The 25061-nt window shown below is 46.7% G+C and overlaps 1 protein-coding gene across 13 annotated transcripts in view; it reads left to right on the plus strand.

The window, feature by feature from the left end:
- The window catches only part of macf1b (microtubule actin crosslinking factor 1b), a 228923-nt gene that overhangs the window by 89827 nt on the left and 114035 nt on the right, over positions 1-25061 (plus strand). For 10 of the 13 annotated variants that reach the window (XM_072576571.1, XM_072576569.1, XM_072576570.1 and 7 more), the window contains 4 exons: positions 3681-3851; positions 5210-5365; positions 11135-11332; positions 15981-16106. In XM_072576571.1, coding sequence (XP_072432672.1) covers positions 3681-3851; positions 5210-5365; positions 11135-11332; positions 15981-16106 — 651 coding nt within the window. The remainder of the gene's footprint in view (positions 1-3680; positions 3852-5209; positions 5366-11134; positions 11333-15980; positions 16107-25061) is intronic. The other 3 variants (XM_072576563.1, XM_072576568.1, XM_072576572.1) reach the window with 3 other exon arrangements.

The raw sequence follows: 25061 nt of genomic DNA on the forward strand, positions 1-25061 counted from the left end.
ACCACTTGTCCCGGTTCATTACCGAGTACCAAATCCAATATGGCCTCCCCTCTGGTTGGACACTCTACATACTGCGTTAGAAAAGCTTCCTGGACACACTGCACAAACACCGCCCCATCCAATCTACTTGATCTAAAGAGCTTCCAATCAATATTTGGGAAGTTGAAGTCGCCCATGACTACGACCCTGTGGCTTCTGCACCTTTCCAAAATCTGTTTCCCAATCTGTTTCTCCACATCTCTGCTGCTATTGGGGGGCCTATAATAAACACCCAACAAGGTGACTGCACCTTTCCTATTTCTGACTTCAGCCCATACTACCTCCAAAGGCAGATCCCCCTCAAACTTCCTTTCTGCAGCCATTATACCATTTCTAATTAGCAATGCCACCCTCCCTAATCTTACTGAAACATCTGTAACCAGGAACCTCCAACAGCCATTCCTGTCCCTCATCTATCCATGTTTCCGTGATGGCCACAACATCGTAGTCCCAGGTACCGATCCATGCCTTAAGTTCACCCACCTTATTTCTGATACTCCTTGCGTTGAAGTATACGCACTTGAGCCCATCTCTGTGTCCGCAAGTAGTCCCTGTCAGTGCTACCTTCTCCACAGCCTCCCTACAGTCTTGGACATCCTGACACACAGCTAGCTTACTTGCTGGACTACAAGTCCGGATCCCATCCCCCTGCCAAATTAGTTTAAACCCCCCCGAAGAGTGCTAGCGAACCTACCCCCCAGGATATTGGTGCCCTTCTGGTTCAGGTGCAACCCGTCCTGTTTATACAGGTCCCACCTTCCCCAGAATGCAGTCCAATTGTCCAAATATCTGAAGCCCTCCCTCCTACACCATCCTTGCAGCCACGTGTTCAACTGCACTCTCTCCCTATTCTTTGCCTCACTGTCACGTGGCACCGGCAACAACCCAAAGATGACGACTCTGTCTGTCCTAGCTTTTAGCTTCCAGCCTAACTCCTTGAGCTCTTGAATGACCTCCCCACCCCTCTTCCTACCTATGTCGTTGGTGCCAATGTGTACCACGACTTCTGGCTGCACACCCTCCCCCTTCAGGATTCTGAAGACACGGTCCGAGACGTCTCGGACCCTAGCACCCGGGAGGCAACAAACCATCCGAGAGTCTCGCCCATGTCCACAGAACCGCCTGTCCGTCCCTCTAACTAGAGAGTCCCCTATAACTAGCGCTCTCCTCCTCTCCCCCTTTCCCTTCTGAGTCTCAGAGCCACAGACCCCTTCACTGCAGCTTACACCTGCAAGGCTGTCCCCCCCAACAGTTTCCAAAGCTGTATACTTATTTTTTAGGGGAACGACCACAGGGGAACCCTGCACTGCCTGCTTCTTCCCCTTCCCACCTCTAACTGTTACCCATCTACCTCTGTTCTCCGGCGTAACTATGTCCCTGTAGCTTCTATCAATCACCCTCTCAGCCTCTCGAATAATCCTCAGCTCATCCAGCTCCAGTTCCAGTTCCCTAACTCGTTCGATGAGGATCAGGATCTGACTGCATTTCCTGCAGACGAAGTCGGCAGGAGTATCGGTGGTCACCCCTACCTCAAACATCCTGCAGGAGGAATATTCCACCGCCTGCGCTGCCATGACTGTACACTGTCTCCAAAAACAAGAACACTGAGTCAAGAACACTGAGTCACTTACCGGTAGACTTTAAAGTTAGGTTAGAGGAGGAGGGTGGGAGGGAGGCCCTACGGAAGTAGGACCTGGGGTCTAGAACACACCCACTCAAATACTAATCACTTACCTTCCCGCCCAGCTATGCGCTCCAACCTCACTTCCGCTGCCCGCTACAGGTAAGTAATTTTGAAACAAACTGTCTTACCTTAGCTGTAGTCTCCCGGGTTCGCTTTTCCTCGGCCGCTGCTCCCACTCTTCACTATCCTATCTACCTGCGACTCCACTTTCAAGGAGCTATGAACCTGCACTCCAAGGTCTCTATGTTCAGCAACACTCCCTAGGACCTTACCATTAAGTGTATAAGTCCTGCTAAGATTTCCTTTCCCAAAATGCAGCACCTCGCATTTATCTAAATGAAACTCCATCTGCCACTTCTCAGCCCATTGGCCCATCTGGTCAAGATCCTGTTGTAATCTGAGGTAACCCTCCTCGCTGTCCACTACACCTCCAATTTTGGTGTCATCTGTAAATTTACTAACTGTACCTCTTATGCTCGCATCCAAATCATTTATGTAAATGACAAAAAGTAGAGGTCCCAGCACCGATCCTTGTGGCACTCCACTGGTCACAGGCCTTCAGTCTGAAAAACTACCCTCCACCACCACCCTCTGTCTTCTACCTTTTTTGCCAGTTCTGTATCCAAATGGCTAGTTCTCCCTGTATTCCATGAGATCTAACCTTGCTAATCAGTCTCCCATGGGGAACCTTGTCGAATGCCTTACTGAAGACCATATAGATCACATCTATTTGTTATGGCTGGTTTTGCCATTGTCTTTTCCAGTGCCAAGGTCGATGCCAGGTGATCCATCTGGTTTCATGTCATAGAGTTACAGAGTCATAGAGATGTGCAGCATGGAAACAGACCCTTCTGTCCAAACCGTCCATGTCACGATTGATACAACTGAATGCCTTGCTTGGCCATTTCAGAGGGGCAACTGAGAGCTAACCACATTGCTCTTGGTCTAGAGTCACATGTAGGCCAGACCCGGTGAGGATGGCAGATTTCTTTCCCTGAAGATCTTTCATGGACCAGATGGTATTTTCCCAACAGTTGATGACAGTTTCATAGTCACAATCACTGAGATCAGTTGCAGATTCCAGATTTATTCAGTGCTTTTCAATTCCACCAACCCCCATGTTTCAATTCAAGCCCCAGATTTCAGACACTAGCCTGGGTTTCTAGCCCAGTGACATTATTGTTATGCCATGTTGACCTCCCATTTACTCATTTCTCTCTGGACACCCACATTTGCAAGATTCATGGTTTTTTAAAAATCATTTCCACTTGTACAACAGCCTCAGTCTTCTGCACATTATCCTGGGTCTGCCAGCCTGTGGCTAACTCACTGAAGCTGTTTGAATCTTACAGCCTGATGTGTCCTTCCACACAGTTTCCTGACCCACCCAGGTTTGTAACATTAATAAATGTTGATATTTACACCCTACCTCTGAACCTAAGTCACTAATTTGTTGCTCTCCTCTCTCTCCCCCTCCCCCACACTTTCTCCACTCCCACCTTCCCTCCACTCTCTCCCCCTGTTTACTCCTCACCTCCTCTTTCCCCACTCTCTCTCCTCTATGCCTCCCCCACTCTCTACCCCTCACTCCCCCTCCAATCTCTCCCACACTTGTCTCTCCCCATCTCTCCCAATCCTCTCTCTCCCTGCTTTCTCTCTCCTCAATGTCTCCACTCTCTCCCCTTCCATTAACTCCTCACACTATCTACTCCCCTCTCAACCTCCCAATATTGCCCTCTCTTTCTCTCCACCTTCATCTCCCCCTCCCACTATCTCTGTCTGTCTCCCCTTCCATTATCTCATTTTCTCTCCCTCCATTTCTCCCTCTCTCCTTCCCTACTTTCCCCTCTCTCTCCCTTCTCCCATCTGCATCTCTGCCATCCCCCCATCTCATCTTCTCTCCCTTCCCTTCTCCTTCCCTACTCCCCCTATCCCCTCTTGGACCAATTCTCTGCAGGAGTTGATGAGTGATCTCTATCTGCAGAAGTTAGAGGTGGAGACCCTTGCTCATCACTCTCAGTCTTTCACTCGCCAATTGCCAGTTCCTGAGCGAGAGCTGATTGAGGGGCCCCTGCAGGACTATCGAGAATGCTGGGAGAAGCTGGAGAGAGAATTAGTCAGTAAACAGGTAAGGGGGATTCACATTAGAGAGGGAACAGTGGATGTTCCTGGTGGAATAGGGGGTGTTCCTGGAGAAATGGAAGATATTTCAGAAGGAATGGGGGATGGTCCATTAGAGAATGGAGGATGTTAGAACCACAGAATGATATAGCATGGAAGGGAGCCATTCAGCCCAACTTGTCCAAACCAACACAAAGACCCCGAGATGTCCTTTCTAATCTCATCTTCCTGCACATGGTAACTTACAACATTTTAAAGTGCAGAACCAGGTACATTTCCAAAGAGTTTAGTGCCTCAACACAGGCAGCCAATTCCAGGCACCTACCATGTTCTCTACATGGCACGGTGACTCAGTGGTTAGCACTGTTGCCTCACAGCACCAGGAACCTGAATTTGATTCCAGCCTCGGGTGACTGTCTGTGTGGAGTTTGCACACTCTGCCTGTGTCTGCGTGGGTTTCCTCCCACAGTCCAGAGCTGGACAGGTTATGTGGATTAGCCATGCTAAACTGCCCCACTGTCCTGTGGACATATTGACCAAACAACCTCACCTCCCCATGGCCGAACACGTCAACTCCCCCCTCCACCCCCAACCAACTCCCCCAAGCCCCAAGGATATGCAGGTCCTGGGCCTCCTCTACTACCAAACCCTAACCATCCAACGCCTGGAGGAAGAACGTCTCATCTTCCGCCTTGGGACCCTCCAACCATACAGGAACAATGTGGATTTCTTCATCTCCCCTCCCCTCACCTTTTCCTAGACCCAACCCTCCAACTTAGCATCACCCTCTTGAACTGTCCTACCTGTCCATCTCCCCTCCCACCTATCCTCTCCACCCTCCTCTCTGACCTATCACCATCAGTCCCCACCTCCATCTACTGATTGCATTCTCAGCTACCTTTCCCCCAGCCACACCCCGTCCCACTTAACTCTCCACCACCCTCCCCCCCACCTGGTCAGCATGGATGCGTTGGACCGAAGGGCCTGTTTCCGTGCTGTATGACTCCACGCTCGTGTTGGCATGTGGCACTGGGAGTAATCCTGAGATATGAGGTCCTGTATTTTAATTTGTCTCCTAACTTTCTCGATTCAGCTGTCGAGTCCTCATCCCTGTGTTTGGTGGTTGGTACCTCTGTGTGTACCACCACCAGACTGTTCAACCTCCTGCTCCAGAATGTCTTGCAGCCACTCTGAGACATCCCTGACCAGAACACTATGATATTTGAGAGGAGATAGAGGAGAATCCAGAGCGATTGGTGAGAGGATGACCCAGGGGGAAAGGGAAGGAGGGGGTGGTGGTGGGGGGTAGCGGTGACTGAAATGGAACAAGGAATCCAACTTCTGACTTTTGTCCTTTGATTGCAGCATGAGTTGGAAAAGACATTGCTGAGTCTTGGACATTTCCAACCAGCTCTCCAGCAGACTCTGACATGGCTGATAACCACCCAGGAATTACTGGATCAGCAACGATGCCCCAGCATTGATCTCCACACCTGTGAGATACAGCTAGCAAAACTTCGGGTCAGTTCGATAGATCTATAATAGATCAATATAATCTTTACAGGTGGCACAGTGGTTAGCACTGCTGCCTCACAGCGCCAGAGACCTGGGTTCAATTCCCGCCTCAGGCGACTGACTGTTGGAGTTTGCACGTTCTCCCCGTGTCTGCGTGGGTTTCCTCCGGGTGCTCCGGTTTCCTCCCATAGTCCAAAGATGTGCAGGTCAGGTGAATTGGCCATGCTAAATTGCCCATAGTGAAGGGGTAAATGTAGGGAAGTGGGTCTGGGTTGGTTGCTCTTCAGAGGGTCAGTGTGGACTTGTTGGGTCGAAGGGCCTGTTTCCACACTGTAAATAATCTAATAAGATCATAGACATAAGACACAGGAGCAGAAAGTAGGCCATTCAGCCCATCAAATCTGCTCTGCCATTCAATCTTGGTAGATATGTTTCTTGACTCCATTCTCCCTCTTTCTCTTTGTAACCTTTGATCCCCTTGATACTCAGGAACCTTTCTATCTCAGTCTTAAATATACTCCATGACCTGGCCATCACAGCCTTCTGTGGCAGTGAACTCCATCGATTCCCCACTCTCTGGATGAAGACGTTTCTCCTGATCTCCATTCTAAAAGGTCTTCCCTTTACTCTAAGGCTATGCCCTTGGGTCCGAGTCTCTCCTACCAATGGAAACATCTTCCCAAAATCATCTGTTTTGTCAACATCATTCAGTATTCTGTATATTTCAATGAGATCCCCCCTCATCCTTCTAAACTCCATTGAGTGTAAATCCAGAGTCCTCAAATGTTCCTCATATGTTAAGCTTTTCATTCCTAGGACCATTCTCATGAACCACCTCTGAACATGCTCCAGGGCCAGTACATCCTTCCTGAGATATGGGGCCCAAAACTGGACACAATATTCCAAATGGGGTCTGACCAGAGCTTTATAGAGCCTCAGAAGTACATCCCTGCTTTTATATTTAAATCCTTTCAAAATAAATGCCATCATTACATTTGCCTTCCTATCTACTGACTCAACCTGCAAGTTTACCTTGAGAGAATCCTGGACTGGAACTCCCAAGTCTCTTTGCACTTCAGATTCCTGAATTTTCTCCCCCTTTAGAAAATAGTCCATGCCTCCATTCTTCCGACCAAAGTGCATCACCTCACACTTCCCCATGTTGTACTCCATCTGCCACTTCTTTGCCCACTCTCCTATCCTGTCCAAATCCTTCTGCAGCCTCCCCACCTCCTCAATGCTACCTGTCCCTCTACCTATCTTTGTATTGTCTGCAAATGTGGCCAGAATGCCCTCAGTTCCTTCATCTTGATTGTTATTGTATAAAGTGAAAAGTTGTGGTCCCAACACTGATCCTTGTGGAACACCACTCGTCACCGGCTGCCATCCTGAGAAGGACCCTTTTATCCCAGTCTCTGTTTTCTGCCCGACAGCCCAGCTTCTACCTGTGCTAGCACCTTGCCCCTAACACCAAGGGCACTTAGCTTACTCAGTAGCGTCCTGTATGGCACCTTGTCAAAGGCCTTCCTGAAGACCAGGGAGATAACGTCCATTAGCTCTCCTTGGTCTAACCTGCTCATTACTTCCTCAAAGAATTCTAGTAGATCTGTAAGGTGTGACCTCCCCTTGATGAAACATTGCTGACTTTGCCATATTTTACCGTACATTTCCAAGTATTCAGAAAGTGGTGATGAGCTGTCAATATGGACAAAACAGCAAAACTTCAGAAGTGAGGTGAGAGTGACATCCCTTGACATCAAGGCTGCATTTGACCGTGTGTGTCATCAAGGAGCCCTGGCAAAACTGGAATCAATGGGAATCAGGGTCAAACTGTCTGACTGGAATCATACCTGACACATAGCAAGATGGTCATAATTGTTGTAGGTCAGTCATCTCAGCTCCAGGACATCTCTGCAGAGGTTCCTCAGGGTAGTGTCTTAGGCCCAACTCCTCTAGATCCTCAGTCTTCCCAATCTTCCTCACAATGAATTCCAGGATCTTACACACAACCAAGGTTAGGCTAATCAGTCTGTAATTTTCTATCTTTTGCCTTACTCCTTTTTTAAACAGGGATGTCATGTTAGCGATTTTCCAGTTGTCTGGGACCCTCCCTGATTCTAGCGATTCCTGAAAGATCACCACTAACTCCTCTGTTATCTCTTCAGCTGTGTCCCTGAGAACTCTGGGCTGTAGCCCATCTGGTCCAGGTGATTTATCCACCTTCAGGCCATTCAGTTTTTCTAGCACCTTCTCCTTGGTGATGGTCACCATACTCAGCTCTACCCCTTCACTCTCTTCAATTTTTGGGATATTACTCCTGTCTTCCACTGTGAAGACTGACCCAAAGTAATTATTCAGTTCCTCAGCCATTTCCTTGTTCCCCACTACTATCTCTCCAGCGGCACTTCCAACAACCCAATGTCCACTTTTGCCTCTCTCTATATATCTAAAGAAACTCTTACAGTCTTCCTTCATATTACTGGCTACCTTACCCTCATATTGAATCTTCTCCATCCTGATTTCTTTTGTGTTGCCCTCTCTTGGTCTTTATAAGCTTCCCAATCCTCTGGTTTCCCTTTGCCCTTCACCACATTATCTGCTTTCTCTTTTGTTTTGATGCTGACCCTGACTTCCCTAGTCAGCCATGATTGCCTCATCCTCCCTGTACCATGCTTCCTTTTCCTCAAGATGAATCTCTGCTGTGTCTCCTGAATTACTCCCAGAAACTCCTGCCATTGCTAACCTACATCAGCTTTTAGAGTCCGACACCCCCTTAGTCTTTACTGAGGATCTATGCTCCAGAACTTGCCGCTCCCCTAGCCAAGTTGTTCCAGTACAGCTACAACACTGATATCACCCCAACATTGTTGAAAATTGCTCAGGTTTATCCTGTATGTAAAAGGCAGGACAAATCCAACCCAGCCATCAGTCTCCTCAAGATCCTCAGTAACGTGATGAACAGTGTCATTAACAAGCAGCACCCGCTCATTGAGGCCCCGTTTGGGTTCCACCAGGGCCACTCAGCTCCTGACCTTATTGCAACTTTTGTTCAAAACGTTTTAACTGATTCATCGGTGAGATGTGCTGTTGGGGTGGCTGGTCAGCATTTATTGCCCATCACAAGTTGCCCTTGAGAAGGTGGTGATGAGCTGTCAATATGGACAAAACAGCAAAACTTCAGAAGTGAGGTGAGAGTGACATCCCTTGACATCAAGGCTGCATTTGACCGTGTGTGTCATCAAGGAGCCCTGGCAAAACTGGAATCAATGGGAATCAGGGTCAAACTGTCTGACTGGAATCATACCTGACACATAGCAAGATGGTCATAATTGTTGTAGGTCAGTCATCTCAGCTCCAGGACATCTCTGCAGGGGTTCCTCAGGGTATTGTCTTAGGCCCAACCATCTTCAGCTGCTTCATCAATGACCTTTCCTCCAGCATAAGGTCAGAAGTGGGGATGTTCACTGATGATTGTACAATGTTCAGCACCATTTGCAACTCCTCAGACACTGAAACAATCCGTGTTCAAATGCAACAAAATCTAGACAATCTCCAGGCTTGGGCTGACAAGTGACAAGTAACATTCATGCCACAGAAATGGTCATCTCCAATAAGGGGCAATCTAACCACCACCCCTTGACAATCAATGGTGTTACCATCACTGAATCCCCCACGATTAACATCCTGAGGGTTGCTATTGACCAGAAATTCAACTAAACTCACATATAAACACAGTGGCTACAAGAGCAGGTCAGAGGCTGGGAATCCTGCAGCGAGTAACTCCCCACCTGACTCCCCAGAGCCTGTCCACCATCTACAAGGCACAAGGCAGGAGTGTGATGGAATACTCCCCACTTGCCCTGGATGGGGGCAGCTCCAACAACACTCAAGAAGCTCGACACCATCCAGAACAAAGCAGCCCCTACTTGATTGGCACCACATTCACAAACACCCACTCCCTCCACCATCAATGCTCAGTAGTAGCAGTGTGTACTATCTACAAGATGCACTGCAGAAACCCACCAAGATCCTCACACAGCACCTTCTAAACCCACAGCCACTTCCATTTAGAAGGACAAGGGCAGCAGATTTATGGGAACACCACCATCAGCAAGTTCCCTTCCAAGCCCCTCACCATTCTGACTTGGAAATATATCACCGTTCGTTCACTGGGTCAAAATCTGGAATTTGTCCCCTAATGGCATTCCGAGTCTATTTACAGCACATGAACTGCAGCGGCTCAAGAAGGCAGCTCACGCCCACTTTATAGAGTCAGAGAGTCATACAGCACAGAAACCTTTTGTCTGACTCATCCATTCTCACCAGACATCCTAATCTCTTCTAATCATTTGCCAGCATTTAGCCAATATCCCTCTAAATCTTTCCTATTAATGTACATATCCAGATGCTTTTTAAATGTTGTAACTTGACCATTTCCTCTGGCAGCTCATTCCATACACACACCACCCTCTGTGTTTAAAAGGTTACCCCTCATGTCCCTTTTAAATCCTGCCCCTCTCACCCTAGTTCTGGATTCCCCCCTACCCCAGGGAGAAGACTTTGTCTATTTATCCTATCCATTCCCCTCATGATTTTATAAACCTCTATAATGTCACCCCTCAGCTATTTGAGGAAAGACATTCTGGCTTATGAGGGAATGGTTGGACTACCTTACGCTGAAAGATTGAAGCGAATGGGCTTGTATACCCTTGAGTTTAGAAGACTGAGAGGGGATCTGATTGAGAAGTATAAGATTATTAAAGGATTGGACACTCTGAAGGCAGGAAGCATGTTTCCGATGATGGGTGAGTCCCGAACCAGAGGACACAGTTTAAAAATAAGGGTTTGGCCATTTAGAACAGAGTTGAGGAGAAACTTCTTCACCCAGAGAGTGGTGGGTGTGTCGAATGTTCTGCCCCAGAAGGCAGTGGAGTCCAAGTCTCTGGATACTTTCAAGAAAGAGTTGGATAGAGCTCTCAAGGATAGTGGAATCAAGGGTTATGGAGATAAGGCAGGAACAGGATACTGATTGAGGATGATCAGCCATGATCATAATGAATGGTGGTGCTGGCTCGAAGGGCAGAATGGCCTACTCCTGCACCTATTGTCTATTGCTCATCCCCAAGGGGTCTCACACAGCTAGATTGGCAATGATTCCCTTCTCATCACACAGTACCCAGTCTAAGATGGCCTGCCCTCTAGTTGGTTCCTCCACATATTGATCAAGAAAGCCATTCCATATATGTTCCTGGAATTCCTCCTCTACAGCATTGTGGCTTATTTGATTTGCCAAATCTACGTGCAGATTAAAATCACCCGTGATCACTGATATTCCCTTATCACATGCATCTCTCATTTCCTGTTCACTGCCATTCCCAACATCACCATTGCAGTTTGGGGAATTCTCTACATGATGTTGATTCTCCTGTTCCTCGGATGCTGCCTGACCTTCTGTGCTTTTTGAGCACCACTCTCTCGACAGTCAGTAACACCCACATCCTTGAACTAATTTTTAAGAATCTCCATCACCCCCTGGGCTATGACCAGATCAGAAACCCCCCCGATCCAGTGAAGGGTTTGGAGATCCATCACTCTCTCCCTGAGTGGATTGTCTGCTGTGAGTATGAATCATAAAGTGTTTGTGTTTCTGTGATGGATGGAGATATGTTGAACAGGTTAATCATGAGCAGGAGCTGGTGTCTCTGCCTTCAATGTGCACAATGAGGAAGTTTGTTGTTGTTGAACCTCGGGACTGCCATGCCTCTTGTTATACAGGTTCTGTGGAATGATGTGAGAGCGCATGAGAGCACAGTGCAGTCTGTTCACCAAGCTGGTCTCGCACTGCTAACTCCAAACTCCAGAAAAACGGTGAGCAACCTTTCCCATAATCTTCAAGAACTGGATCTGCGATGGGAGCGTGTGAAATATCAGACTGAACAGCAAGTGCTGGAGCTTGAGACCACTGTGAGTCAGGTATGGAGTAAAGACAGAGTGAGTGAGGGAGGGACTGAGTCAGTGTTGGAAGGTACTGAGTGAGTGATGGAGGGACTGAGTGAGGGATAGAGTGAATGAAAGACAGTGAGTGAGGGGATGGAATGAGTGAGTGAGGGACCGAGTGAAGTGGGGGACAGAGTAAGGGTGGGACAGAATGCAAGTAATTGGCAGGTTAATGAATTAGTTAATGATTTAGTTTAAATATCACAGTCTAAGGTAATATTAATCGATAAGTGACAAAAATGGATGAAAAAATGGAATCCATGAGGTAGGGTCTTTGTTGTCAAAATATTGCAACATGGGCATCCTTCTCAAAAAAGACTGTTTCAGTTTGATTTTTATCTCCACACAGAAACAGAGGGATGGGGAGCAGGAGTAGGCCACTCAGCCCTGCTCCGCCATTCCATATGATCACGTGACTCAGTCTCCTGTTCCTGCTTTCTCCCCAGACCCTTGGATCCCTTTAATCCTAAGATCTAAATCTAATTCCTTCAATGTTTGGGCCTCAACTATTTTTCTGTGACAGAGAATTCCACAGGCTTACCACTCTCTCAGTGAAGACATGTCTCCTCATCTCAATCCTAAATGGTCACCCTGTATCCTTAGACAGTGACTTCTCATTCTGGACTCCCTGGCCATTGGGAACATTCTTCCCAAATCTACCTTGTCTAATTCTGTTAGAATTTTATAGGTTTCTATGAAATTCTCTTGTCATTCTTCTGAACAAAGAGAACAAAGAACAGGACAGCACAAGAATAGCCCTTCAACCCACCAAGCCTATGCTGACACATGACACCTTTCCAACCTAAAGAACTTGCCTCTATGCAGACCATATCCCTCTATTCCCTGTCTATCCATGCATCTGTCAAGATGCCTCTTAAACATTGCTACTGTACCCGCCGCCACCACTGGCTCTGGCAGCACATTCCAGGCACTGACCACCATCTGTGTAAAAAAACACTTGCCTCTCATCTCTCCTTTAAACTTAAACTCATGTCCCTCTTTCCAACCTGAGGAGCAGACTCTGATGATCCATCCTATATAATATTAAATACTTCCATCAGGTCGCTATTGAAAACAATCAAAGATGTGGAGGTCAGGTGAATTGGCCATGCTAAAATTGCCCGTAGTGTTAGGTAAGGGGTAGATGTAGGGGTATGGGTGGGTTGCGCTTCGGCGGGGCGGTGTGGACTTGTTGGGCCGAAGGGCCTGTTTCCACACTGTAAGTAATCTAATCTAATCTTATCCAACCTCTCCTTCTAGCTAATACACTCCAATCCAATTAACATCCTGGTAAACCTCTTCTGCACCATGTCCAAAGCCTCCACATCCTTCCTATAGTGTGGGGAGCAGAACTGCACACAATACTCCAGATGTGGCTTGACTGAAGTTCTATACTCGGTGTACCAACTGATGAAGATGAGCATGCAGTAAGCCTTCTTTACCTCCTTAACCACTTGTGTTGCTACTTTCAAGGAGCTATGGACTTGCACCCCAAGATCCCTCTGTATATCAGTGCTCCTCAGGGTCCTGCCATTTACTGTATGCTTGCCTTTTGCCTTTGACCTCCCAAAATGCATCACTTCACACTTGTCCGCATTAAAGTCCATCTGCTATTTCTCCATCCAACTTTCCAAACGATTTCTATCCTGTTGGATCCTTTGACAGCTCTCCTCTTTATCCACAACTCTACCCATTTTTGAGTTGTCTGTAAACTTACTAATCAGACCATCTCAACTTCCATCCAAATCGTTTATCAATACGACAAACAACAGACGTTCCAACATCCAGATTCTTGTGGAACACCATTGATCACAGTCCTCCAGTCAGAGAAACACCCCTCCACAACCATCCACTGTCTGCTGGGAGTAAGTGAGCACTGCAGCTGCTGGAGATCAGAGTTGAGAGTATGGTGCTGGAAGAGTGCAGCCAGTCAGGCAGCATCCAAGGAGCAGGAGAAGCTCTTCATCGGAAATATGGGGTGGGACCCAAGGCGGTTGAGAGTTAAATGGGAGGTGGATGGAGTTGGGTGGAAGGTATCTGGGAATGCAATAGACTGATAGAAGTGGGGGTGGAGGGTGGAAGATGACACATTCTTCCTCCAGGTGGCTAGAGGTGTGCGCACAGGTTTTACACCTCAGCGGTGGCAGGGGAAGGTGCCAGGAGTGGAGGGTGGGTTGGTGGGGGATGTGGATCTAACAAGGGAGTCGTGGAGGGAATCATCTCTGCAGGTTGCAGATAAGGTGGGGAGGGAACTATATCTCTGGTGGTAGGGTCTGTTTGTAGGTGGAGGAAATGGCAGTGGATGATATTGTTGTATTATCCTCCGCCAAGGGCATGCAAGTCCTGGGCCTCCTCCCCCGTCAAACGCTAGTCACCCAATGCTTAGAGGAAGACTACCTCATCTTCTGCCTTGGGACCCTCCAACCCCAGGACATCAATGTAAATTTCACCTGTTTCCTCAGTTCCCCATCTCCCACCTTATCCCAGATCCAACCCTCCAAACCAGCACCGCCCCCTTGATCTGTCCCACCTATCAGCTCCACTCTCCTCTCTGACCTATCATCACCCGCTATCTCCATATCACTTTCCCATCTACCTTCCCCCCCCCCCCAGCCCCACCCCCCTCCCATTTATCTCTCAGCCACCTGGCCCACAAGCCTCATTCCTGATGAAGGGCTTATGTTCGAAATATCAACTCTCCTGCTCCTCGGATGCTGCCTGACCTGCTGTGCTTTTCCAGCACCACACTGTTTGACTCTGTCTGCTGTGGCTAAGCCAATTTTGTATCCAACTCACCATGTATCCCATGTGACTTAATTTTCTGCATCAGCTTACCTTGAGGGATCTTGTCAAACACTTTTCATGTGGATAACATCCCTGGCCTATTCTCACCAATCACCTTTGTCACTTCCTCATGCTCCTTTATTGCATGTATCTCAAATTTCCTCTTTCCTGACATCACACCTACTGTTTGGCGACCTAATCAAACTATGCTTTTCCAAGTAATGCCACCCATATTCTTCTCTTGGTGTTTCTCACCTCTACTCATAGAGATTGCACACTGTCAGAGTTAATCTCCTTCCGCCCTATTGAATTGATTTCCCCTAAGCAGCCATGCAACTCCACCTGCTTTCTTTCTCGTCTGTCCTTCCTAAATTCTGAATACCTCTGGATATTCCGTTCCCATCCCTGGTGTCTGTACTGCCACATCTCAATAATCCCAGCTGTATCAAAGAGTCATAGAAATGGAAAGCCTGGAAATAGACCCTTCGGTCCAACCCGTCCATGCCGACCAGATATTCCAACCCATTCTAGTCCCATCTGCCAGCACCAGCTATTCACTGATTTCTTTGTATTAGCCTCAGGAGACTTTGGCTTGACTGCTGTCTGAATTTCGCTGCTCGTTGGATGCTGCCTGAACTGCTGTGCTCTTCCAGCACCACTAATCCAGTATTTGCTTTCCAGCATCTGCAGTCATTGTTTTTACCCCATATCCCTCCAAACCCTTCCTATTCATATTCCCATCCAAATGCCTCTTAAATGTTGCAATTGTACCAGCCTCCACCACTTCCTCTGGCAGCTCAAGTTGCCCCTTAGGTCTCTTTTATATCTTTCCCCTTTCACCCTAAACCTATGCCCTCTAGTTCTGGACTCCCCAACCCCAGGGAAATAGACTTTGTCTATTTATCCTATCTATGCCCCTCATAATTTTATAAATCTCTTTAAGGTCACCCCTCAGCCTCTGACACTCCAGGGAAAACAGCCCCAGCCTGTTCAGCCTCTCCCTGTAGCTCAGATCCTCCAACCCTGGCAAAATCCTTGTAAATCTTTTCTGAACCCTTTCAAGTTTCACAACATCTTTCCGATAGGAAAGAGACCAGAATTGTACACAATATTCCAACAGTGGCCTAACCAATGTCCTGTACAGTGTAGGCCCTAAAAATGAATGATGACTGAGGGAACCTTTTAAATGCAGACTCTTGATTTTCTCTTTACAACTTGAGAGACACTGAATTTAAAAGGACATTGAACAATGGAAAGCAAGAGGAACAAAAGCACTAAAATCACTGAAAGAGACAAAACAGCTCAATAACACATCCGAAATGTGTTATTACATTTGTTTTTACTCGTTCCAAACGTTTATGCTGGAATCTCTGTCTCTTTCCTTTTCCCTGAAATGTCTCCTCTGTCTCCTTTTCCTCTTTAAGTTCCAGCCTTCTTGTTTCAAGTTGTCTATCCTGTTCAAAATTAAGCATTTAATTTTCATTTCCTGCTTCTCAGCTATCTCCTCTGCAATCCTCTCCAATTTAATTGGCTCATTATCTTGTTTGCTTTACTGTTCTTCCAATTTCAAATGCTGTGCTATCGTCTCAATTACATCTGCCATTGTAGCTCCTACTTTTAACACTAACTGCTCTACCAACTCAATTAGTCCATCCTTGAGTTACTTTTACTAAGTCACTTCAAGATAACTCTTCCTTCTCCAGAAAAGTCTGGGTAATTGCTGAACTTGTTTGGTTTAAAAATGCATAAAGATCCTGAGATATCTCCTTACATCTTTTTCCAACATTTCCATGTTCACTATCCCCCCCGAATGGCCTAATTTGTTTGTTTGGATGTTTAGGCGCAGAAGCTAAACCAGGAAATACAAGGCCTTTTGCTGTGGATCGATGAAGTTGAAGGACAATTGTCTGCAAATGGACTTTGCGAAGCAGCTCAGACACCTCAGGAGAGATTCCAGCTTCACCTGGTGAGTAATGAGGCTTGTGGGCTCAGAGCTCAAAGCTGCTGCTAATTTGTCAGCCCAGGGCTGGTTCAGGCCTGTCAGGATCCCTAACTTCACACTAAAACCTCTCCGAAAATCAACTCCCACTTTTTTGACTTTACAAGGGTACTTCACGTTTAAAAAGTACAAAAGCAAATTAACGTAGATGCTGGAAATCTGAACAAAAAACAGAGATTACTGCAGGAAGTCAGCGAGTCTGGCAGCCTCTCTGTGGAGAGAAAGCAGAGTTAACATTTCTAATTCAACATTCTGAGACTCGTACTGGAAATAACTGTGTTTCTGTCTTTCTACAGATGCTGCCAGACCCATTTCTGTTTTCATTTTTAAAACTTACCTACTGTGACTCCAAAGGGAAAGGGGGTGGGGGGGGGGGGGGGGGGGGGGGGTAAACAGGAGAGCGATAGTGACAGATCTAATGGTTCGAGGAACAGACAGGAGATTGTGTCATCCCTTTCCCTAGCTTTGTCATTGGTACCGATGAGAGTCCTGGATGGTATGTTGCCTCCCAGGCACCAGGGTCAGGGATGTCTCGGATTGATTTTTAAGGGGTAAAGAGAACAGCCAGAGGTTGCCACCCGGGTTGATCGAGTTATTAAGAAGGCAGATGGTGTGTTGGCGTTTATTGGTGGAGGGATTGAGTTTCAGAGCCACAAGGTCATGCTGCAGCTGTACAAAACTCTGGTGCAGTTGCACTTGGAGTATTGCGTACAGCTCTGGTCACTGCATTATCAGAAGGATGTGGCAGCTTTGGAAAGGTTTCTGAGGAGATTTACTCGGATGTTCTTATGAGGAAAGGTTGAGGGACTTGAGGCTGTTTTCATTAGAGAGAAGAATGTTGAGAGGTGTTAATTGAGACAGACAAGATAATCAGAGGGTTAGATAGGGTGGATAGTGACAGCCTTTTTCCTCAGATGGTGATGGCTAGCACAAGGGGACATAGCTTTAAATTGAGGGGTGATAGATATAGGACAGATGTCAGAGGTAGTTTCTTTACTCAGAGAGTAGTAGGGGCGCGGAAGGCACTGCCTGCAGCAGTAGTAGACTCGCCAACTTTAGAACATAGAACATAGAACATAGAACATTACAGCGCAGTACAGGCCCTTCGGCCCTCGATGTTGCGCCAATCAAAGCACCCCTAACCTACACTAAGCCACTATCCTGCATATACCTATCCAATGCCCGCTTAAATACCCATAAAGAGGGAGAGTCCACTACTGCTACTGGCAGGGCATTTAAATGGTCATTGGATAGATATATGAATGAGGATAGAATAGTATAGGTTAGATGGGCTTCAGGTTGGTTCCACGGGTCAGTGCAACATCGAGGGCTGAAGGGCCTGTACTGCGGTGGAATGTTCTATGTTCTAAGTTGTGGTACATATTGGTACCAATGACAAAGCTAGGGAAAGGGATGAGGACCTGAAAAGTGAATATAGGGAATTAGGTTGGAAGCTAAAAGGCAAGATGAGCGGAGTAGTGATTTCAGGATTGCTACCGGTGTCATGGGCTAGTGAGGCTGGGAAGAGAAAGCGAGTGTAGCTGAACATGTGGCTGCAGGGATGGTGTAGGAGGGAGGGCTTCAGATATGTGGATCATTGGGATACCTTTTGGGGAAGATGAGACCTGTACAAATTGAACGGGTTGCATCTGACCTGGATGGGCACCAATATCCTGGATGGGAGGTTTGCTAGAGCTCTTCGGGAGGATTTAAACTATATTGGCAGGAGGATGGGAACCGGAACTATGGATCAGAGGATGAGGTAGCTGGCGAACAGGCAGATACAGCGTGCAGGCAGTCTGTGAGGTTGGATAGAAAGTTGATCGGGCAATGTTGCAGTCAGCGTGATGGGTTGAAGAGTGTCTATTTTAACTCAAGAAATGTCAGGAATAAGGGTGATGAACTTGGAGCTGTGATGTTGTGGCCATTACTGAGACTTGGATTTCACAGGGGTAGGAATGGTTGTTGGATGTTCCAGGATTTAGATGCTTCAAAAGGAATAGGGAGGGAGATAAAAGAGGTGGGGGAGTGGTATTGCTAATCAGGGGTAGCATCACAGCTGCAGAAAGGGAGTTTGGCAAGGAGGGCTTGTCTACAGAGTCAGTATGGGTTAAAGGCAGGAACAGGAAAGGAGCAGTCACTTTGTTGGGAGCTTTCTATAGATCCCTCAATAGCAACAGAGACATGGAAGAACAGTTTGGGAGACAGTTTTTGGAAAGATGCAGAGGTAACAGGGCTGTTGTTACGGGTGACTTCAACTTCCCTAATATTGATTGGAATCTCCTTAAGTGCAAATAGTTTGGATGATGCAGATTTTGTTAGGTGCGTCCAGGAAGGATTCTTAACTCAATAGGCCAACTAGATGGGAGGCCATATTGGATTTGGTGCTTGGCAACAAACCAGATCAGGTGTCAGATCTCTTGGTGGTAGAGTATTTCGGTGATAGTGATCACAACTTCCTGACCTTTACTGTACTCATGGAGAGGAATAGGAGCAGACGGTATGGGAAAGTATTTAATTGTGTGAGGGGGAATTACAATGCTATTAGGCAGAACTATGGAGAATAAGTTGGGAGCATTGGAGGTGGAGTGGACAGCAAAGAAGGTTACCTCAGGTTATAAGAGATCTTGATCAGATGGGCCAACGGGCTGAGGAGTGACAGATGGATAAAAGCAAATTATTGTGGATGCTGGAATTTGAAACCAAAAGAGAAAATGCTGGAAAATCTCAGCAGGTCTGGCAGCATCTGTAAGGAGAGAAAAGAGCTGACGTTTTGAGTCTAACTGACCCTTTGTCAAAACTTTAGTTTAGATAAATTTTAGGTGCGGCATTTTGGAGAGGTTGAACAGGCTTAGGCTATTTTCCCTGGAATGTCGGAAGCTGAGGGGTGACCTTAAGGAGGTTTATAAAATCATGAGGGGCATGGATAGGGTAAATAGGCAAGGTATTTTCCCTGGGGTCGGGGAGTCCAAAACTAGAGGGCAAAGGTTTAGGGTGAGAGGGGAAAGATATAAAAGAGACCTTAGGGGCAACTTTTTCACTCAGAGGGTGGTGGGTGTATGGAATGAGCTGCCAGAGGAAGTGGTGGAGGTTAGTACAATTACAACATTTAAGAGGCATTTGGATGAGTATATGAATAGGAAGGGTTTGGAGGGATATGAGCCGTGTGCTGGCAGGTGGGACTAGATTGGGTTGGGATATCTGGTCGGCATGGACGACAGAAATGTGGAGGTTGTTTAGGAATCACTTGCTAATAGTGCTGCACAGGTCTGTCCCACTGAGGCAAGCAAGGGATAAGTAGGGTGAAGGATCCTTGGATGACAAGGGATGTGGAACATCTAGTCAAGAGGAAGAAGGAAGCTTACTTAGGGTTGAGGAAGTAAGGATCAGACAGGGCTCTAGAGGGTTACATGGTAGGCAGGAAGGAACTGAAGAATGGACTTTGGAGAGATAGAAGGGGCAGGAAAAAGCTTTAGTGGGTAGGATTAAGGAAAACCCTAAGGCATTCTACACTTATGTGAGTAACAAGAGGATGGCCAGAGTGAGGACAGGGCTGATCAAGGATAGTGAGGGAGCCTGTGCCTGGAGTTGGAGGAGGTCAGGGAGATCCTTAATTCACTACTGAGAAGGGCCTTTTCATTTGTGAGGGCAGCATGAAACAAGCTGATATTAATGAGGATGGGCAGAAAACTTTGAAAAACATGAGGATAAATAAGTCCCCTGGGCCTGATGAGATATGCCCAAGGTTACTACAGGAAGCGAGAGAAGATTGCTATGCTCCTGGTGATGATCTTTGGGTCCTCACTGTCCACTGGAGTCGTGCCAGATGATTGCAGGGTGGCAAATGTTATTGCCTTGTTCAAGAAAGGGAATAGGGATAATCCTCGGAATTACATAGAACATCACAGTACAGTACAGGCCCTTCAGCCCTCAATGTTGCGCCAAACTGTGAAACCAGTCTGAAGCTCATCTAACCAATACTATTCCGTTATCATTTATATGTTGATCCAATGACCATTTAAATGCCCTTAAAGTTGGTGAGTCTACTACTGTTGCAGGCAGGTCATTCCATGTCCCTACTACTCTGAAACTACCTCTGACATCTGTCCTATATCTATCACCCCTCAATTTAAATCTATGTCCCCTCAGGCCGACCATCACCATCCAAGGAAAAAGGCTCTCCCTGTCCACCCTATCTAACCCTCTGATTACCTCATATGTCTCAATTAAGTCATCTCTCAGTCTTCTTCTCTCGAACAAAAACAGCCTCATGTCCCTCAGCCTTTCCTCATAAGACCTTCCCTCCATACCAGGCAACATCCTGGTAAATCTTCCAATGCTTCCACGTCTTTCCTATAATGTGGTGACCAGAACTGTACACAATACTCCAAGTTTCATATAGCTGCAACCTGACCTCATGGTTCTGCAACTCAATTCCTCTACCAATAAAAGCTAACACCGTATGCCTTCTTAACAAACCTATCAACCTGGTGGCAACTTTGAGCAATCTATGTTCATGGACACCGAGATCTCTCTGCTCATCAACACCACCAAGAATCTTACCATTAGGCCGGTACTCTTCATTCCTGTTACTCCTTCCAAAGTGAATCACCTCACGCTTTTCCACATTAAACTCCATTTGCTACCTCTCAGCCCAGCTCTATGTCTCTCTGTAACCTACAACATCCTTCCGCACTGTCCACAACTCCAACGGCCTAGTGTCAGCCTCAAATTTACTAACCCATCCTTCAACGCCCTCATCCAGGTCATTTATAAAAATGACAAACAGCAGTGGCCCCAAAACAGATCCTTGTGGTACCCCACAAGTAACTGAACTCCAGGATGAACATTTCTTATCAACCACCACCCTCTGTCTTTCAGCTAGCCAATTTCTGATCCAAATCGCTAAATCACCCTCAATCCCAAACCTCTGCATTTCTGCATTAGCCTACCATGGGGAACCTTATCAAATGCCTTACTGAAATCCAGATACACCATATCAACTGCTTTACCCTCATCCACCTGTTTGGTCACCTTCACAAAGAACTCAATAAGGTTTAGTGAGGCCTGGCCCACCTTTCACAAGGATGCCGACCTTAGAGATGTGCTCCTCCTCCTTCTACAAGGATCTCAGTCAATCTCTCTCTCAATGTACCCCCCGAGGTCATCTACCTTCCCCCCAGCACCACCCACCTCCCATTTATACCTCAGCCTCCTTGGCCCACAAGCCTTATTCCTAATGAACCGCTTATACTTGAAACGTTGATTCTCCTGTTCCTCAGATGCTGGCTGACCAGCTGTGTTTTTCTAGCACCATACCTTTTGACCCTTCACAAAACTATGCTGACTATTCCTAATCAACTTATTCCTTTATAGATGATTATAAATCCTATCTCTAATAATCCTTTACAAATCTTTGCCAACAACCGAAGGAAGGTTCATTGGTCTATAAATTTCAGGGTTGTCTCTACTCCCCTTCTTGAACATGGGGACAACACTTGCTATCCTCCAGTCTTCTAGCACTATTCCTGTAGATAATTACAACATGAAGATCAAAGCCAAAGGCTCTGCAATCTCCTCTGACTTCCAGAAAATCCTAGAATAAAACCAGTCCGGCCCAGGGGACTTATCTATTTTTACACTTTCCAGAATTGCTAACACCTCCTCCTTGTGAACCTCAATCTCATCTAGTCTAGTAGCCTGTATCTCAGTATTCTCTTCGACAACATTGTCTTTTTCCAGGTGAATACTGACAAAAAGTATTCATTTAGTGCTTCTCCTATCTCCTTGGATTCCACGCACAACTTCCCACTACTGTCCTCGATTGGTCCTAATCTTACTCTAGTCATTCTATTATTCCTGATATACCTATAGAAAGCTTTAGGGTTTATGACTTCTCATGTCCCCTCCTGGAACTTCTTAGCTCTCTCTTTAGGTCTTTCCTGGCTAACTTGTAACTCTCCAGTGCTCTAACTGAGCCTCATGTCTCATTCTAACATAAGCCTCCTTCCTCTTGACAAGAGATTCATCTTCTTTAGTAAACCGCGGCTCCCTCATTCGACCACTTCCTCCCTGCCTGACAGGTACATACTTATCCAGGACACACAATAGCTGTACCTTGAATAAGCTCCACATTTCAATTATGCCCAAGGCCAGTCTGTGTTTGGCAAAGTATTGGAGAGGATTCTGAGAGACAGGATTTATGATTATTTGGAAAATTATAGTTTGATTAGAGATAATCAGGAATGTCTCACAAACCTTATTGAATTTTTTTGAGGACGTGACAAAACGCATTGATGAAGATAGAGCAGTGGATATAGTGTACACCGACCCTCCGAAGAGCAACCCACCCAGACCCATTCCCCTACATTTACTCCTTCACCTAACACTACGGGCAATTTAGCATGGCCAATTCACTTAACCTGCACATCTTTGAACTGTGGGAGGAAACCGGAGGAAACCCACACAGACACGGGGAGAATGTGCAAACTCCACACAGACAGTCACCCGAGTCGGGAATTGAACCCGGGTCTCTGGCGCTGTGAGGAAGCAGTGTTAACCACTGTGCCACACTTTTTTCTTTTTTGCCCCTTAGGGCTCTTTTAAAACTTTCCCTTCTCACTCTAAACCTATGTTGTTAAGAAGGTGTATGGTGTGTTGGCTTTCATTAGCAGGGGGATTGAGTTTAAGAGCTGTGAGGTTATGCTGCATCTCTATAGAGCCCTAGTTAGACCACATTTGGAATATTGTGTTCAGTTCTGGTCGCCTCATTATAGGAAGGATATGGAAGCTTTAGAGAGGGTACAGGGGAGATTTCCCAGGAAGCTGCCTGGACTGGAGGGTGTGTCTTATGGAGAAAGGCTGAGGGAACTGGGGCTTGATAGAGGTGTACAAGACGGTGAGAGGCAGAGATAGAGTGGATAGCCAGAGACTTTTCCCCAGGGCAGAAATGGCTATCATGAGGGGCCATAGTTTTAAGCTGATTGGAGGAAAGTTTAGGGGGCGATGTCAGAGGTAGGTTCTTTACGCAGTGTGTGGTGGGTGTGTGGAATGCACTGCCAGCGGTGGGAGTAGAGTCAGAGACATCAGGGACATTTAAGCGACTCTTGGATAGGTCCATGGATGATAGTACAATGAAGGGTATGTCGGTTAGTCTGATCTTAGAGTCGGATAAAAGGTCGGCACAACATCAAGGGCTGAAGGGCCTGGACTGTGTTGTACTGTTCTATGTTCTATTCACAAAGCGTGCTGCAACACTGTACGGTTCTCAAAGCAGTTATTAAAGTGTTACATCTCCTTCTTCATTGTGAGAAGGAATCACATACTAAACAGGTTAATAAATGAGGTTTTAAGGAATAAAGAAAGGAGTAGTCACACTATTAGGAGTGTATTATGGACCTCCACATAGTGAGAGGGAGAGGGAGATAGATTACAAATAAATGCGGACAGAGTTTGGCCTGTAGGAATAAGAGGGAAATAATAGGAGGCGACTTTAACTGTCCCCACACAAACTCTGTTTCAAACAGTACAAGGGGCACTGAGGGTGAAAATATCATGTACTGTGTCCAGGAAACTTTTTAAATGATATACGACAAGCCCTTTGAGAGGGGACACTATTCTGGATTTAGTTTTAGGAAAAAATGATGGACAAGTTGGTGAAGTGACAAAGATTGTTCCCTCCGTGACTACCTGGTCAGGTCCACGCCCCGCAACAACCCACCCTCCAATCCTGGCACCTTCCCCTGCCACCGCAGGAACTGTAAAACCTGTGCCCACACCTCCTCCCTCACCTCTATCCAAGGCCCCAAAGGAGCCTTCCACATCCATCAAAGTTTTACCTGCACATCCACTAATATCATTTATTGTATCCGTTGCTCCCGATGCGATCTCCTCTACATTGGGGAGACTGGGCGCCTCCTAGCAGAGCGCTTTAGGGAACATCTCCGGGACACCCGCACCAATCAACCACACCGCCCCGTGGCCCAACATTTCAACTCCCCCTCCCACTCTGTCGAGGACATGGAGGTCCTGGGCCTCCTTCATCGCCACTCCCTCACCACCTGCCGCCTGGAGGAAGAACGCCGCATCTTTTGCCTTGGAACACTTCAACCCCAGGGCATCAATGTGGACTTCACCAGTTTCCTCATTTCCCCTTCCCTGACCTTACCCCAGCTCCAAACTTCCAGCTCAGCACCATCCTTATGACTTGTCCTACCTGCCTATCTTCCTTCCCACCTATCCATTCCACCCTCCTCTCTGACCTATTACCTCCATCACCACCTCATTCACCTATTGTACTCTATGCTACTTTTTCCCCACTCACCCCCCTCCCATTTATCTCTCCACCCTGGAGGCTGCCTGCCTCTACTCCTGATGAAGGGCTTTTGCCCAAAATGTTGATTTTTCCTGCTCCTCGGATGCTGCCTGACCTGCTGTACTTTTCTAGAGTCTGGGTTCCAGCATCTGCAGTCCTTGTTTTTACCGAGTGCTTTTCTAGCACCACTCTGATATAAACGGTGACTGTATCAGGGCTAGTGACCACAATTCAGTTCGAGTTAGTATTATTATGGAAAATGACAGAGATAAATCAGGAGGAAACGTTTTACACTGGATGAAAGCAAATTTTACAAAACTGAGAAGTGACTTGTCTGGGGTCAGAGCTGCTAAAGGATAAATCAGTGGGAAACCTGTAGAGGCTCTAAACAGTGAGATCCATAGGACACAAAACAGGGATGGACCCTCCAAAAATAAGAATGGTCCTCCACATCAGACCCTTGTGGTTTCTAGAAAAACACAAGGGAACATATCTATTGGGGAGCGTTTTAAACTGGTAGGGAGTGGGGATGAGGGAGATCTTAATTGAACTGAATTTGCATTTTTGTCACACGTACTCAAATGAGTGAAACACCATCTTAGGTACAA

Source organism: Chiloscyllium punctatum, chromosome 8 (genome assembly GCF_047496795.1).
Source record: "Chiloscyllium punctatum isolate Juve2018m chromosome 8, sChiPun1.3, whole genome shotgun sequence".
Lineage (NCBI taxonomy): Eukaryota > Metazoa > Chordata > Chondrichthyes > Orectolobiformes > Hemiscylliidae > Chiloscyllium > Chiloscyllium punctatum.